Source organism: Physeter macrocephalus, chromosome 7 (assembly GCF_002837175.3).
Source record: "Physeter macrocephalus isolate SW-GA chromosome 7, ASM283717v5, whole genome shotgun sequence".
Taxonomy (NCBI): domain Eukaryota; kingdom Metazoa; phylum Chordata; class Mammalia; order Artiodactyla; family Physeteridae; genus Physeter; species Physeter macrocephalus.
This window is the reverse complement of record NC_041220.1, coordinates 38,483,670-38,501,436: the sequence shown is the minus strand read 5'-3', so window position 1 is coordinate 38,501,436 and position 17,767 is coordinate 38,483,670. Positions and strand designations below refer to the sequence as shown.

The following is a 17,767-nucleotide window of genomic DNA, read 5'->3' as shown; positions in this document are numbered from 1 at the left end:
ACTGGGCCCGTGAGCCATGGCCACTGAGCCTGCGCGTCCGGAGCCTGTGCTCCGCAACGGGAGAGGCCACAACAGTGAGAGGCCCGCGTACTGCAAAAAAAAAAAAATGACACTCCAAAAATCAATTTGTTCTAGAAATTATAACATAGTTGCAATACAACTTAAAATTTTCTTTATTCATAATGGACCCAAACTGGCAACGTGCCCATCAACTGGTGAATGAATAAATAAATTGCGATGCATCCATACTGTGGAATACTCCTCAGCAGTAAAAACAAACTACTGAGGCGCAACAACACAGATGAATCTCAGTACATACTGAGGGACTTCCTTGGTGGTCCAGTGGTTAAGACTGTGAACTCCCAATGATAAAGAAGATGTGGTACATATATACAATGGAATATTACTCAGCCATAAAAAGGAACGAAATTGGGTCATTTGTAGAGACGTGGTTGGCTCTAGAGACTGTCACACAGAGTGGATGGATATAGAGACTGTCAAACAGAGTGAAGTAAGTCAGAAGGAGAAAAACAAATATCGTATATTAACGCACATATGTGGAACCTAGAAAAATGGTACAGATGAACCAGTTTGCAGGGCAGAAATAGAGACATCGATGTAGAGAACAAACGTATGGACACCAAGGGGGGAAAGTGGCGGGTGGGGTGTGTGTGTGATGAACTGGGAGATTGGGATTGACATGTATACACTGTTGTGTATAAAGTTGATAACTAATAAGAACCTGCTGTATAAAAAAATAAATAAAATTCAAAAAATAAAGTTGATAACTAATAAGAACCTGCTGTATAAAAAAAAAAAAAATATAAAAATAAAAAAAAAAAAAAAAAAAAGACTGCACTCCTAATGCAGGGGGCCCGGGTTTGATCCCTGGTCAGGGAACTAGATGCCGCATGCCACAACCAAGAGGACGCATGCCACAACTGAGACCCAGCACAGCCAAATAAATAAATATTTTTTAAAAAATCATGCTAAGTGAAAGAAGCCAGACATCAAAGGCCATCTGCTGTATGAGTCTTTGTACATGACTATATAAAACTATATGAACAGAAATGAGATCCCTGGTTACCAGAGGATGATGTCATGGCGGCAGAAGACCCTGACTGCAAAGAGCCAGGAGGGATCTTTCTGCAGTGGTGGAAATAATTTATGTCTTGATTATGGTGGTGGTTACTTGACTATATGTATTTGTCAAAACTCTTAGAACTGTGCTCCTCAAAAAATAGTAACTTTTGCTGTAAATTATACCTCAATTAACTTGACTTGAAAAGTTAAGAACATGAGAGAGAGACAGAGAGAGAGAAAAACATAGCAACCAAATGCAATGTGTGAGTTTTGATCAGAGTGTGGTTCAGATCAAAGAAGCTATACAGAGCTTTAAGCAACAGTGGAAAACTAAAATATTGATTATCGCATGACAGAGAATTGTAAAGTTTCTTAGATATTATAATGCTATTGTTGATGTTAGAGAATGTCCTTACTCTTCATGTTCTTACTCCATCTGTTAAGTACAATCACTTTAGTAGCCCTTTCTGACAAAATTATTCTCGGATTCAAAGGTTCTACCGGACTGTAATTGCCAAGTTAGTAAAGTATGCTTGCAATATGCAGATAGGTGGCAGCAACGTTCACAAAAAAACAAAAACAAACAAAACAAAAAACAATGTTATGCACAGGGTCTTAAAGGTCTGCATTGAGTTGGTAATTTTAAAGTGCTGTATAAACTGACCAGCGTTAAGCTTCCTAAGTTACCTTGGAACCAACCATTTGATTCTTAGTTGCAATTATACTTTATTATATATACATTGTTTCTCTTAAGAGGAACACGGGGGACAACAAATCTCTATTCTTTATGTCTCCATTCTGTAGCCTCTAGTTTACTCCTAGTCAATGTAATTCTTATCTCATAAAAAGGAGCTTTTGTAATTTAAAACATACTTACATTTTCAAAAGTTTAATTTAGTTCTGCATTATAATTTTAACCTTGCAAAGACTTAAATTACTTTGATAGTACTGGGCAAAAATTTAAATAATGTACCTTCATACTTATTGACCTGGAAATGTGCTCTGGATACATTATTTGAAAAATGCAGTTTATCAAGTATCATTACAGTATTTACTTGACTACATAAATATATACAAATAGAGAAAAAGTGCCAAAAAAGTGATTGGTACCCATCCAAACAGTGCTAATGGTATGGATGGTGAAATAGCATGTGATTTTCATTGTTTCTCTATTTTGTCTGAGACATATATAAGTTTTCCACTTATAATTAGAAAAAAATAAGCAATTATTTTAAGCTAAGTATGCATAGGAAATGATATATAAGATATTTGTAAATTCAAGTGCCTATAGAAATTTGTAAACAATAAAATGCCAAAACTGTAGCTTGCTGGCAATACCTAACAGAAAGAGATTTACAAGATGAAAGAAATAGGAAGACAAACTGCAAGCAAAGATGTGAGGCAAAAATGATGTGCTGTTGACACAGAGAAAATTTGTGAGATATTGAAAAGGTGCTTATGTTTGCAAAATGGAACTAGATTATGGAGCACCTCCAATAAAAAAAGTTAGGATAACTTTTCACCTCTTCCTATAGACATTGGAAAACTGTATTGATCTGGGGTAAGTTACATAAATTCATGATAGCTAATTTAGGCATTTACCTGCTTACATAATTGTTGGGAGGGATGGAGAAATAATGTATTTGGGGCTTTCAGGAATGATTCCCAAAGATACACTGCAGAACTGACCCACCAAGAGCCAGCTGCATGAAGCAAACTGAAAACTGGGAAGTTGGTCCTAATGCTGGAGTCTGCAGAACCATATTGACACGGCATAATCAGAAAGCCACCATAATTACAAAACTGCCATGTTAAGAAAACCACCACAGATAAGAAGCCTCCTGAGCAAGAAGCCTCTTTATTGCTTCTGACTTCAGAAGCACACTGTAGTTCACACCGATCATTATCAGAAAACCAATGTTCTATGCCTTGACTATCAACACCCATGAAACTAGTGATCACACACTGGGACTTCTTATAACATTGCCACAGAAAAATCAGATGCCTACAGACCGTGATCGCCTATAGAAAAACCAAAGGCTGGGAAAGAATGAATTCTGTCTCTCCTCCGCCTTGCCAACATTGAATGCATGCCCTCTCTAGCTGCAAAGAAGTCTGGAAAATGTAGTTTTTAGCTTTTCAGTCTTTGCGGTAAAGAATGGCACACTAGAAGGGGTTGGAATGGAGGTAAGGCACCAACCTACAGTTAATAAGATTAGCGAGTTAAACCACTCTGACGGCTACTAATGTCACTTCACTAACAGTGATTCTTTACCTTTTTTTTTTCTGTCCCAAAAGACCTAGCAGAAACATTTTGAGTAATAATGACTCACTATGGCACAAAGTTTTCACATAAATGTATACAGTTCATGTATCTTCAAAATTTACTGCAATGAATTGTGATGCAAATGACAATAAATCGTCAATAAACATTAAGTAAAACAAAGGTCAGAAATATAGAAGTACTGGAAAGGGATTGGAGGCTCCTATTCATGTTTACTGATTGAATCAAATGGATAGTAAAGTATTTTAGAGATCCTTAAATATTATAAAAAATGTGCATTCATTCACTTTAATTGTATTATAACATAGATGGCTCAAAAGAGCACTGAGATTTTGATTTTATATGAGTTAATCCATTATATTTCACTCAAAGTTTTCAGTTATATTTTTCATATATCCTGATGTATAGCAAATTCCTATGACACAGATGCTGATGATAGCTATAATAGTTGGATTTTGGTATATTTTCAAGAATTTGATAATAACATGATTGTTATACATGGCAACAAAAGAATCATATGTCAACCAATGTTCACACATATCAGAAAAAAGAAAGTCCTGACACAATGGAGGCTAAGAACCCTCCAAATTAGAATCATAAAACTTTTCAGCTGGAAGTTATTCATTTAATAAATGGTTACTGCAATCTACTTCTTATCAACCTTGACTTCAACACAACCCCTGTATTTGAAAAACTCCGTTTCCTATTGATGCAGAGGCTATACCAATAACTAAAATACAATGGGGCAAACACTGTAATAAAAAATGCATAAAATGCTATGGGAATGCAGGGTAAGAGTGATAAACATTCCTCTTGGGAATGGGGAAGGCTTCAGGAAATCTTCATAGACAAGGATATATTCAATCTGGGTCTTCAAGGATAAGTAGGGAGTTGTATTAACAAGAAGAAGGAAGGGCACTGAAGCAAGGGGTACAGTGATTGGAAAGGTATGAGGTGATGGGCAAGACCATGAGGTATTAAGACAACTGGGAGTAACCAAATTTACTAGAGACAGAGTTTTGGTTTTGGTTTTGTTTTATTTTGCGGTACACGGGCCTCTCACTGTTGTGGCCTCTCCCGTTGCGGAGCACAGGCTCCGGACGCGCAGGTTCAGCGGCCATGGCTCACGGGCCTAGCCGCTCCGTGGCATGTGGGATCTTCCCGGACCGGGGCACGAACCTGTGTCCCCTGCATCGGCAGGCGGATTCTCAACCACTGTGACACCAGGGAAGCCCAGAGAGAGTATTTTTAAGGAGTCTCGATTTAAAAGGGCCCTATTGCAAATGACCTTGTGACGCTTGAGCACATTGTTAGTGCTCAGTAAATATTTAGTGCTGATGAAAAAATAAAAGAATAAAACCGAAAGCACTGAGAATTCATTAAAATGTTTAAAACCGGGGAATAACTTGATTACACTACATTTTAAATGAATCAGAGAGAAAAAGAGTGGAAAGTAAGAGGCTGCTTAGAAAGAAGCCTATTGCAGCTCTTCAGACAATAAGTGAAGAAGCTGTTGTCCCAGAGAAGTTAACTGGTTTGTTCAAGGTCTAGAGCTGGTTACTAGCAAAATTGGCTTCTCTCTTTCGACTACATTTTCTTACCTATAAATTCATTATTCACCGCCTAAAACTTGAGATCTCTATAAGAGGATTTCTATTGTAATGGTGCAGTGGTACAATGATGTTGGAAGTTGTGGACAGGTCTAACTGGATAATAATATTTCAGCAGGATTTTTGCCATTTTGTAGGTTTGGGGCTGGGGGGAGACATAATTTGAACATTGGTTTATTAAGGATTAATTGACTTGCAAATTGACAAACCAAAGCAACTTACAGTGGCTGTTGAACTGGTTTTCCGTTAATTTGGTTTATTTATTTGTATTTTTATTTATTTTTTATTTTTTGGCCATGCCACGTGGCTTACCGGATCCTAGTTCCCTGACCAGGGATTGAACCCATGCCCTCAGCAGTGAAAGCATGGAGTCCTAACCATTGGACTGCCAGGGAATTCCCTAATTTGATTTATTTTTTTAAAAGGTAAGAAAGACATAATTATCTACATGATTATTTCTCAAAAATATTCCTATCTTTACATTTTTCTAGAGACATTCTTTTCTCCCATGAAACTCTGTGGCCATAAAGCCAGTGACTACTTTTTTCCTATTCCAACCACTGATGATTCGTAGCATCCTGACTCCTGCCCCCCTTCTTTTCATTTCTCAGTTCTCATCCCTCCTTTCACTTTCCCCCTGTGTTACGCCAGCTACCAGCTGCCAAGCAGGTGGATTAGGCCATTTATCAAATCAGGAGGTTTTCCTTTTTTATTCAAATCACTTTCTTAGTACACTGAGACTAGGAATTAATTAAGGTTTTCTCTCAAAAAATTAACTTGGACTTATATTTTATCATTTAAAGTTTGGGGTAGCAGGGAACAGGTCTCAACTTAATATAAAGTCAAGGCAGTAATTCTGAATATTCTTCTCCCAATTTCAGTTTCAAACTGTTTTCATTTTGATAATGCACCTGAAAACTCTTCTCTAGTTTACTAATCATCAATCTGTATTGTTCTACCTGAGCAGAATTTACTTGAAATTCTATGCAATTGCAGTGAGGTTCTCTATAGGACCACTACATGTCACAATGATTAATCCTCAGACATTTCCACTAGGTTCTCAGTCACCTGAGAAGACCTTGTGGCCAGAAGGAACAAATGTCCCTTTTTCTTTTTTTTTTTTTAATAAATTTATTTATTTATTTTTGGCTGCGTTGGGTCTTCGTTGCTGTGATGGGCTTTCTCTAGTTGCAGCAAGCAGGGGCGGTGTGCGGGCTTCTCATTGTGGTGGTTTCTCTTGTTGCAGGGCACGGGCTCTAGGCGTGTGGCCTTCAGTAGTTGTAGCATGTGGGCTTCAGTAGTTGTGGCTCGTGGGCTCTAGAGCACAGGCTCAGTAGTTGTGGCACACAGGCTTAGTAGCTCTACAGCATGTGGAATCTTCCCAGACCAGGGATGGAACCCGTGTCCCCTGCGTTGGCAGGTGGATTCTTAACCACTGCGCCACCAGGGAAGTCCCTCCCTTGTTCTTTAGAGCTGAATAATTCAGTCTCTCATTTCACTAGCAAAAGTTTCATTCAGACCATATATCAACTTGTTTTTTGTTTTTTGTTTTTTTCCAACTTAAGACGAATTTAACAAAAACCCAACCACTCATGTTTCCCTGGGCCTCCTGCCCAGATTCCCATAAGTCCTTGCCTAGGAAATGCACCAGTGCCCCTTAAAACTCCAAGTCTTAAGTAAAACCAGCTCAAATAAAATTTTTAGGCTCATCACTTAAAAGCAATGAGATCCAGATATCAGGAGAACTCACTGGAACACCTGAGGAGTACCGAGAAGCCAGTGGGGCTCGATGGGCTCATACTAGTGCAGAGTGCTGGTCAGGGAAGAATTCAGGTGTCCTCTAGTGGGTTATCTCTTATATCTTGCCAATTACACCTGAATGTGGATGAAAAAAATTAATCAACCGTCTATCTAAGAAAGAAATGGAAAATTTTATTTGAGCCAACCTGAGGATAATAACCTGGGAGACAGTCTTTCAGAAAGTTCTGAGGACTGTTCTGCCTATTAGAGATAAAATCACAGTTACATATGTTTTTGAGACAAAGATTTTTAGGTCAAATAACATTGACAGTTTACACAAGCCAGATCTGAATGCACAAAGCTAGTAGTGGGTCATCATGTCCCCTTACAAGATTAAGAAGGAAGGTTATCTCCTAAGGACGTCTTGTTAATGCAGATGCACAATACACACTAAAGGGGAGGGAAGAGGCCCAAATGGGCAGAGAAAATTTTTATGTTTAAATTTTTCTTGTCTTGCTATAAAATATGAATTTTATTCATCATACCTCACTTTGCAGACAATTTGACTCCTCACATCTACAGCTGCAGATCCAATAGAACCAAACTGGTGGGGAAAACCACATGGTCTTTCCATTAAGAAAGGAGGATCAGACTGGAGATTTATGGCTTGCTTTCACTGATGAGAATATGCTAGTCTAACAGGGGAGAATGCTCAGGCCTGGGTCATAGACCTAGAGTAATTCTGAAATCTTAAGGGTTAAAATACTAAATGGTGGAAACTCTCAGAACCCCTGCAGAACAAATCAGAATTCCTTCCAATGTTCCCTTCCCCCAACATTCTTTGCACAGTGCTGCACCAAATCCAGTCTCTCAAGGACCATTTCCCGCATGCAACTATTGAATGCATTTTGGCCCCAGTGTATTTGTATAAATCTCACTAGATAGCTGTACCCCATCTATGCATCATAGCTTCAGTGATCCACTGCTTAGAAAGCATAAAAGAACAAAATAAAACCTTGAAAATTTACAGCTTTCTCTGGAGACATATTTTGCCAAATACACAGTGGTAAACTACCAACTCAAAATACTGACAAAAAAGTAAAAAAATCGCATGTTCCCATAACTATAGTTTACATTTAGTGAACCATCAAAATGGGCATGGAATAAATTTCCCATTTTTCTTTTTTAAAATTAATTAATTAATTTATTTATTTATCTGGCTACACCTGGTCTGAGTTGCAGCACGCAGGATCTTCATTGCTGCATGCAGGATCTTTCAGTTGCAGCATGTGGGGATCTAGTTCCCTGACCAGGGATCGAACCCAGGCCCCTTACATTGGGAGCTCTTAACCACTGGACCACCAGGGAAGTCCCAATAGCTCCATTTTTCTAAAAAATTTAAACAAAGCTCAATTCTGATATACAGTTGTCCCTTGCTATCAGTAGAGGATCAGTTCCAGGGACCCCACAGATACCAAAATCCTTGAATGCTCAACTTTCTTAGATAAAATGACGTAGCATTTGCATATAACATACAAAATCCTCCTGTATACTTTAAATCATCTCTAGATTATTTATTACACCTAATACAATGTAGATGCTATGAAAATCGTTTTCAGCACATGGAAAATTCAAGTTTTGCTTTTTGGAACTTTTTGAATTTTTTTTTCTAATATTTTCTATGTATAGTTGGCTGAACCACAGATGTGGAATCTGTCGATACAGAGGGCCAACTGTATTTAAAACAGAAATAGTATTAATAAGATTATTTTATGAAGTAATTTTTAATGAAGTGGAGTTAATTCAAGTCATGTCTTCTGGGGATAAAAATGGACAGCAACAAACAAAAAAAAGGTGGAAGAAAAGAAATGTGACCTTGATGTCTCCTCAAATGTCCATAATCTCCACAGCTGTTCCTTTCATCCTCTGGTGATATTAATCTTCTGTTTATTTTGCTATTGTAATTCTAAATACACACTGTTTCCTCAGAGCTTACCCTCTCTAAGTTGGTCTATGCCTGTTCTTTCTTACCTCAGAAAAAATAAAGAAAAAAAAGTGTGTGTGTGTTGTGTCCTGTTGGTGGTTTAAAATCAAGTTGGGACTTCCTCTTTGAGCAGTTGCCTTTTCCTCTCACACAAAGGAGATCTCATTTTGTCTGAGACTAGATTAAGTTGAAACAAACCACACACCAACGAGGGGGTATGATGGCTAAGAAGCCCCCAGAACCAGCCCCTCGCAGGATCTTCCAAGAAAGGTCAAAGATTACTGCTCTACCCTTGTACTTTGAAGGTTTTTTATTAGTCAAGCGGTCAGAATACCAGGGAAGTCCACAGATGATAATGTTAAACTAGAAACTTCTGTCTTAATATAAAATTTATTTTATGGTGGTATGATGTGACAAGGGCCTTCTTGTCTCTGCTGGGACTGAACCCTCTTCCCTGAGGTCAGAAATATGATTCCAATTTGCATAATTTAAATACAACGTATGGCTTAAACACATATATGTATATATATAAGCTTCTAATGTTGAGTCACTAATGTAAAAAAATTCCTAAATTTCTAAAGAATTTATTTAAACATCACAGAAGAGTTTAGCTTAGAAGATAAAATGTTTCCTATATATTTTCTCTGCAATTTACTACTATGATGACAGGTACTATTAAGATGAAATGATACTATGATTGAAATTAAACATTCTGCTCCCATTTGCAGTTGATTGAAGCTTACAAATAATGATCAAATTATTTTTTATGATAAACTTTTGAAAAAAATTGTGAAAATGATAAAATTGATACAGTTTAACATTGTGTATAGTTAGTTATATGTTCCAAGACACTGTTCAAGATAGTGATTTTAAAAGATACTACTTAGGGTGCTCTATGGGTAGATGTACATTAAGCTACATAAATACATTCACTCTAAGAAAATTCACAAAGCATTCTTTCTTTCTTTCTTTCTTTCTTTTATTTTTTTTTTGTGGTATGCGGGCCTCCCTCTGCTGTGGCCTCTCCCGTTGCGGAGCACAGGTTCCGGACGCGCAGGCCCAGCGGCCATGGCTCACGGGCCCAGCCGCTCCGCGGCAAGTGGGATCTTCCCAGACCGGGGCGCGAACCCGGTTCCCCTGCATCGGCAGGCGGACGCGCAACCACTGCGCCACCAGGGAAGCCCAGCATTCTTTATTTTTTAAACATAAAAATGAAAACTTATAATTAGTTAAAATCAGTGCTTTTAAATACTAATTGTGGATAATTTGAAATGAATGAGAAATAAACTTGGAAGTGTCTGTTACTAAAGAAAAAAGAAATCATTAACTTAGGTCAAATTTTATGAAATGTTAATATTAATTGAAACTAGAAAAAAATAGTGTTTTGAGAAATGCCTTAAGAAATGCATAATAATAATTATAAAAATATTTTTTCTGAGGATTTATTAATGCTTATAGAAAGTGTGTGTATGTAAAAATATCTGTAATAGCACATTCATATTTCTTGCATATATAATCGGATCATTTACTATTGGAGAGTAAAGACATGGTAATTTGTATTCTGTTACAGGTGTTAAACATGTATTAGTAATATCTGTCAGTTACCTTGGAACATTTTTTAGTTGATCCTATATGCTTTTAAAATGAATTCAATCTTATTACTATGGGTTAGTACATAATCTGGGCTTCCCTGGTGGCGCAGTGGTTGAGAGTCCGCCTGCCGATGCAGGGGACACGGGTTCGTGCCCCGGTATGGGAGGATCCCACATGCCGCGGAGCGGCTGGGCCCGTGAGCCATGGCCGCTGAGCCTGCGCGTCCGGAGCCTGTGCTCCGCAACAGGAGAGGCCACAACAGTGAGATCGCGGCGCCTGGGTGCCGGGAGCCTGTGCTCCGCAACAGGAGAGGCCACAACAGTGAGAGACCCGCGTATCGCAAAAAAAAAAAAAAGTACATAATCTTTATGGAAAAAATGTGGGAAGATTTACTTAACCCACAATACTAGAATTCTGGATGATTAGGAAGATCTACTAGATAATAAAAGCTATTCAATGCTACAGTGAGATACCAATGGCATCGCAGTTCTTACAAATGGGGAAAATTCTCAGTTTTCTGGAACTATTTGAACTAAGAGCGTTTGGGCAACATCTCACAGTCTTCAAACTGTGATGTGCTATAATTAAAAACACTGTATGTAATATGTCTTCTAATTAGCCTGAACACAGAATATGATCATCATAATAGTATCAAAATAACATTTCTCTGACTAGTCCTCTAACTGCCACTAATTCATTTAGAAAAATTTTAGGGTTCAGTTGTGCTCTCAAACAGTTCTCTATGCTAGTAATCTCCAAATTTTTAAAATAACACACTCTTTTCAAGAAAACATTTTTGAACACAGATCTCTAATATAAGAATATTAATTTATTTAGAAATTATATATATGTACTCCTGTACTACTAGTCCAAACAAATTACTAACTATATGCAGGAAAGGAATTAAGAAAGATGAAATAAATGAAATATAATTAGACATTCTAAAAGTTTCTTCCCCAGAGGGATCATCTTGCATGCCTCCGAGGTTTAAGTTCCCCACTTCGGAGACCACTATATAACATCCTTCTTTAAGCAAAGGCACTTTATTCACTCACAAGAAAAAAAAATGGGAGCTTTTTATTTGGGACAGGGGCTAGAGAGGAACTTAACTGGATTTGCACTGTAACCCATTTTTACTAGTAACATCAATGAGAAAGAACACTGGGAGCCAGGAGATATTAAGTGTCAGTCCTACTTTAGAAGTTGGGCAAGTCCTTCAGAACTTTTCATCTGTTTCCTGTTTTGTAAAATGGGTAATTACTCTCTTGCATAACTGAATGGGTTGCTGTGATGATCAAATAGACTATATTAAAATGGATATATTTTCTTGAGGTGTTGCCGTATGGAAGATATGCTAGGCTCTGAATGTCCTATCACTCTGATCCTTACAGTAATTCTTCTGGGTAGAAATTATTTTTTCTACTTCAAGATGAGTGAATTGTTGTTCACAGAGTTTAAGTTCAAGGTGCCTCACCATTAAGGGGCCTAACTCGGATTTTATTGCAAAGCTCTTGACATGATGCTGCCTTTCAAACTAAAGTTCTAATTCCATTTGGCAGTGGGTTTCTAAAGGTTGGGGATGTCTAATCACTAGATTCTTTATCACATTGAGCTCAACAGTAAGCTCAGTAGACTTTCAAAAACATTTGTTTAATTGAATGAAAATGAGATAGTGACCTTAAAGTCTACATACAAGGTCATGTAATGATTATGAAGCTTAGCGAGAAATTCAAGAGGCCTATTTCGGTACATTTTTTTACTTCAGCAACTGAATGCAAATGATTGCTTAAAAATAAGAAATTTTGTGTTCAGTGTATTTAATCCAAATATCTGCCCTTCAAAATTAATTTTTAAAATAGCTATGTATCTCTGTAGATATAAATATATACCTAGATGTTGGTCATTGAGATTGATATTGATAGATGACTTCGATTATACCGGTTTTCAAGAGCGCTTATCAGAAACTAAATCAAGCCTGTGACCCGCAGGTCTCTGCATACTAAATATAAGTCTGATCTGTTCTTGGGTTTGTGGCTCTGGTTAGTGTCCACAGGGCCTAATGACATTTGTAATCTTCCTTTTCCTCCAGGCTGCCTTTTACTCAACTCAGTGCCTTTGTTCTTGCTTCTTCCCCCATTTAATAAACCCTCCTTAATCCTTTCTATGAATATATATGTTTGTTTACCAGTAACGCTCCCATTTTTCCCTCATTAAATCTAGGCAATTCATACCATTCTCTCATGGCTGAACACCTCTGTAATTTTTCACAGGAGCACAGATGCATGTCTGCATGTACATAAAGAGCGAATGCAATAAACCTTGACTACTATTAGTGATTTTAGTTTTCTATCTTGTGGCAGGTTAATACTAATGAGGCTAATTAAGAAGATAAACAGGGTGGTAGGCTTTGACTGCAGACTTTTCTCTTGCTTTCTTTTCCTCTAAGAATCATAGAATCTAGGGTTTGGACTTTATCTTAGACGCCATACTTCAAAAACACTACACAACCCGTGACTAAGTTCTCGAACCAATACGCCTACATTCCAATCTCCTCCCCACTCTCCCTCACTCCCATCCTAGTTCCAAAATACTGTGTAATCTTGACTTCCTCCTTGCATTGAGAGACTTACCATTAGAGAAGGATGTGCAAGACTTTAATAGAGAGAGATTATTTTTTTAAAGCTCCAAGATAAAATTGAATTGTTTTATTATTTCATCTCAAGTCAATTCTCAGAAAGTTCAAGTACTTTTCAACAGAGTGACTATACACTTTCATGGTTTTTATAGAACACCTGCTTAATCATAGTACAGGTTAGCAACTTTTTCAAGCCAAATTTCTCAATGCAGTTTTCTATCTTTTTACTTAAGACAATATGTAAGGGTGATTTCATATAGGAATGACAATGGATTTCATTATTCTAGTTTACAAAATATCTTCTCCTACTTGTACATAATCCCATTAAAAGAGATCTATTTTAGAGATTTTTACTTGGCATCACCCTCACACACACATACAAATTACCATGTGGAAAGAGTATTATTATATGGATAATAAAATATGCGAAGTACCTGTTAATAATGTGAGTGATGAGGTAATGCTTCCCCACCGCCACTGGCCAATACTGATGGAACGCTTGCTATGTCCCAGGTCCTATGTGCTTTACATACATCATTATTCCATTCAATCCTTCAACAACTCTGAGGATTTGCTACTTATGTAGTAAGAGGCTGGTTTCCCTACTTCTATTCTTGGTCCCTAACACTGAGCTCTCACACAGGAGACACATAATAATTATTATTATCATTACAATTCAGTGTTTTTTTTTTGCGGTACGGGGGCCTCTCACTGTTGTGGCCTCTACCGCTGCGGAGCACAGGCTCCGGACGCGCAGGCTCAGCGGCCGTGGCTCACGGGCCCAGCCGCTCCGCGGCATGTGGGATCTTCCCGGACCGGGGCACGAACTCGTGTCCCCTGCATCGGCAGGCAGACTCTCAACCACTGAGCCACCAGGGAAGCCCTCAGTGGTTTTTAATATATTCACAAGGCTATGCAACCATCACCACTATCTAGTTCTAGAACATTTTCTAGAACATTGAAAATGTTTAAGTTTAATGTTTTAAGTTTAATGTTTAAGTTTCTGAAAAGAAACGCCGTTAGTAGCTACTCCCACTTGCCCTGCCCTGTACATTTTTTATACCCATTTGTTGGGATTCTTCCTCCCCCAAGTTTGAAAGCAAGTGAAAATTAAGACACAGGAATCACACAAATGAAGATCAATTCATTACTTTTATTATTAATAAAATCTATTGATAGTGGTTTAGATTTAAGGCCCAAACTGTGCTGACACTTTACCCCAGATTTAGGTAGGCTTGACCTACCATGAGTCACAGACGCAGTTTGAGAGTCACAGCCTGCCCATCTTGGAGGCCCTTTGCCACATGGCAGGGAGCAGAGCAGAACACCCACTCTGTCCTGGCAGGCTGAGCTGAGAGAGGACAAGAAGACGTTGAGTTGAGCTTCCTGCCTCGCAGACTCACCTCTTAGATACTCAGTCCTACCCTCTGCAGAGGAGGTAGTTCTCTCTAGCAGCACGCTGCAGGATAGATTGGATGGAGAAAGAAAGCAGTGGAGAGACCAGGCAAAGGGCTATTTCAATGCCATGAACATTTTGTATCCTATGTGAAAATAAGGAAAGAAAAGACTTTTGCTGGGGCTGAAATTAAGGTTTGTTCCCTTGCCTTATTGAACTGCTTGACTCAGAGATGTGTCAAGTATATACTGGCATCTGGATTTCAGACAAAAGGAAGAATCTCTTTGCCCAGTTCTACAATTGCTTCTTTGGGGACCATCTGTTGGCTGATCCTTCAATCCTATGCCCTTTTGAATTGATCTTTTCTTTGGTAATCCATTTTTGATTCAGGAGACATCAGCATGTTCATTACATTACATTATAGCCAGCTCTCTGTTGGGAGGTAGGATGAAGTGGAAAGATCACAGGGCTTGGACAGAGAAACTATGCTCCAAGTTCCAACTCTACCCCTGAGGTAGATTGCTGCAGGACTACTATCAGTTTGTTCAAGACTCACTATATCCACTCCCTTGGAAATGTGACTTTTCTGCTCCTTCCATAAAGAGGCTGAGTCTGTTTTTCTGCTACTTGAATATGGACTGGGTCATGCTTTGGTAAATGTGACAAAAGCAGAGGATTAGACAGTACTTGCACATTGGGTTTTGCCCTCTCTTACCACTGAGCATTCTTCTGCTAGCATGTGAACAAGTCTAGGCCAGCTGACTGGAAGATGAGACTGCACGGAGTGTGATTCCAATTGTCTCAGTAGAGTGGTTTCCAACACCAACAACCACTTCTCTGATTCTCTGGACATCAACTAGGTGTTAAACACTTCAGTTCAATTCTGATACTAACTACCTACCCAAATTTAGTGCAGACCCCACAGCTTAATTAAGAGGTGAGTCCCACGAGACTACCCCCTATTTCAGTCACTAGCCACAAGTTCCAGATCTCCTGTCCTTCTGACTGACTGGTGTTAAATCAGGGGTTCCCATGCCCCTCTCCCAAGATTTCATAATTTACTAGAATGGCTCACAGAACTCAGGAAAACACTTTGCTTACATTTACTAGTAAGGGATACAAATGAACAGCCAGATGAAGAGGGCAAGGTCTGGAAGGATCCCAAGCACAGGTGCTACTGTCTTTGTGGAGATGGGGTACACCACCCTTTCGGCATGTGGAAAATTATCAAATCTTGTAGTTCAAGAGTTTTTATAAAGCATAATCTCCAGGCCCACCTCCTCCTTCCTGGAGGTTGGTAGGTAGGGCTGAAAGTTCCAACCCTCTAATCATTTGTTCTTTTGGTGACCAGACCCATCCTGAAGCTATCTAGGGGTCCCATCCTAAATTACCTCATTAGTAAAAATTCAGGTATGATGTAAAAGGGTTCACTATGAATAACAAAAGCACTCCTATTACTTACGAAATTCCAAGTGTTTTAGGATCTCTATGCCAGGAACTAGGAGACAAAGACTAAATATATTTCTTATTATACCACACCCAGTCATTCTGCATTCCCAGCTAAGATCCCAAGCAAGGGAATGAGGGTACCCTAGACCATTAAGTCACAGCCAAGTATACCCAGATCCAAAGAATCATCCGCCAGCCACAGAATGAGGAGAAATACAAAATGCTTGCTGTTTTAGTCCACTAAGTTGTAGGGTGGCTTGTTATACAGCAAAAGCTAATATACCACCTTATCAGCCATGAAGACAAAGGGAGAAAATAGTTCTATTAAGAACATGAGCCCTCTCCCTATTGCTCCCCCCCTCTCTCTCCCTCTCGCTCCCTCTCTCTCTCTCCCTCTCTCTCTCTTTTGTGAGTTATAGCAACCGTTGCCTTGTGAATCAAGTGCCATAGTCACCGTGGTCCTGGTGACTGTTACCCATTAACAACAACTACTCCTCTTCCTCCTCCTCCTCCCCACCACCACCATCTTCATCACCCAACAACAACACCAGAATAATCCACAGCCAAGAGCCACATTACCAGTTTCCCCTATGATGTCTTCCGACAAGAGGAACTCCATAAAGTGACGTGAAGTCATAAGGCCACTTGGTCATTCTGGCATTTTATGGTAGAGAAGACATTGAGTTTGGCTGATGGAAAGAATATGAGGCTGAGCCATGTGGATGAAAGGTTCTTGATGCTCCAGTCAGGAGTCAGAGCTGTGCCTCTGACGTGGGAGAGCCAACTTCAGGACACTGGTCCACAAGAGACCTCCCAGCTCCACGTAATATCAAACGGCGAAAAAAATCTCCCAGAGATCTCCATCCAAACACCAACACCCAGCTTCACTCAACGACCAGCAAGCTACAGTGCTGGACACCCTATGCCCAACAACTAGGAAGACAGGAACACAACCCCACCCATTAGCAGAGAGGCTGCCTAAAATCATAATAAGGCCACAGACACCCCAAAACATACCACCAGACGTGGACCTGCCCACCAGAAAGACAAGGTCCAGCCTCATCCACCAGGACACAGGCACTAGTCCCCTCCTCCAGGAAGCCTACACAACCCACTGAACCAACTTCAGCCACTGGGGACAGATGCCAAAAACAATGGGAACTACAAACCTGAAGCCTGCAAAAAGGAGACCCCAAACACAGTAAGATAAGCAAAATGAGAAGACAGAAAAACACACAGCAGATGAAGGAGCAAGATAAAAACCCACCAGACCTAAAAAATGAAGAGGAAACAGGCAGTCTACCTGAAAAAGAATTCAGAATAATGATAGTAAAGATGATCCAAAATCTTGGAAATAGAATAGAGAAAATGCAAGAAACATTTAATGAGGACCTAGAAAAACTAAAGAGGAAATAAGCAATGATGAACAACACAATAAATGAAATTAAAAATACTATAGAAGGGATCAATAGCAGAATAACTGAGGAAGAAGAACGGATAAGTGACCTGGAAGATAAAATAGTGGAAATAACTACTGCAGAGCAGAATAAACAAAAAAGAATGAAAAGAACTGAGGACAGTCTCAGAGACCTCAGGGACAACATTAAATGCCAGGAAACACAGAGAGTCCCATAAAGGATAAATCCAAGGAGAAACACGTGAAGACACATATTAATCAAACTATCAAAAATTAAATACAAACTAAACATATTAAAAGCAGCAAGGGAAAAACAACAAATAACACACAAGGGAATCCCCATAAGGTTAACAGCTGATCTTTCAGCAGAAACTCTGCAAGCCAGAAGGCAGTGGCAGGACATATTTAAAGTGATGAAGGAGAAAAACCTACAACCAAGATTATTCTACCCAGCAAGGATCTCATTCAGATTTGATGGAGAAACTAAACCTTTACAGACAAGCAAAAGCTGAGAGAGTTCAGCACCACCAAACCAGCTTTACAACAAATGCTAAATGAACTTCTCTAGGCAAGAAA

General features: G+C 39.0%; 1 protein-coding gene across 1 annotated transcript in view; it reads left to right on the top strand.

Moving 5' to 3' along the window:
* Positions 1 to 8,918: 8,918 nt before the first annotated feature.
* STAP1 (signal transducing adaptor family member 1) overlaps positions 8,919 to 17,767 on the top strand; it is a 62,514-nt gene continuing 53,665 nt past the window's right edge. The window contains 1 exon segment of the mRNA XM_007108007.1: positions 8,919 to 9,035. Coding sequence (XP_007108069.1) covers positions 8,919 to 9,035 — 117 coding nt within the window.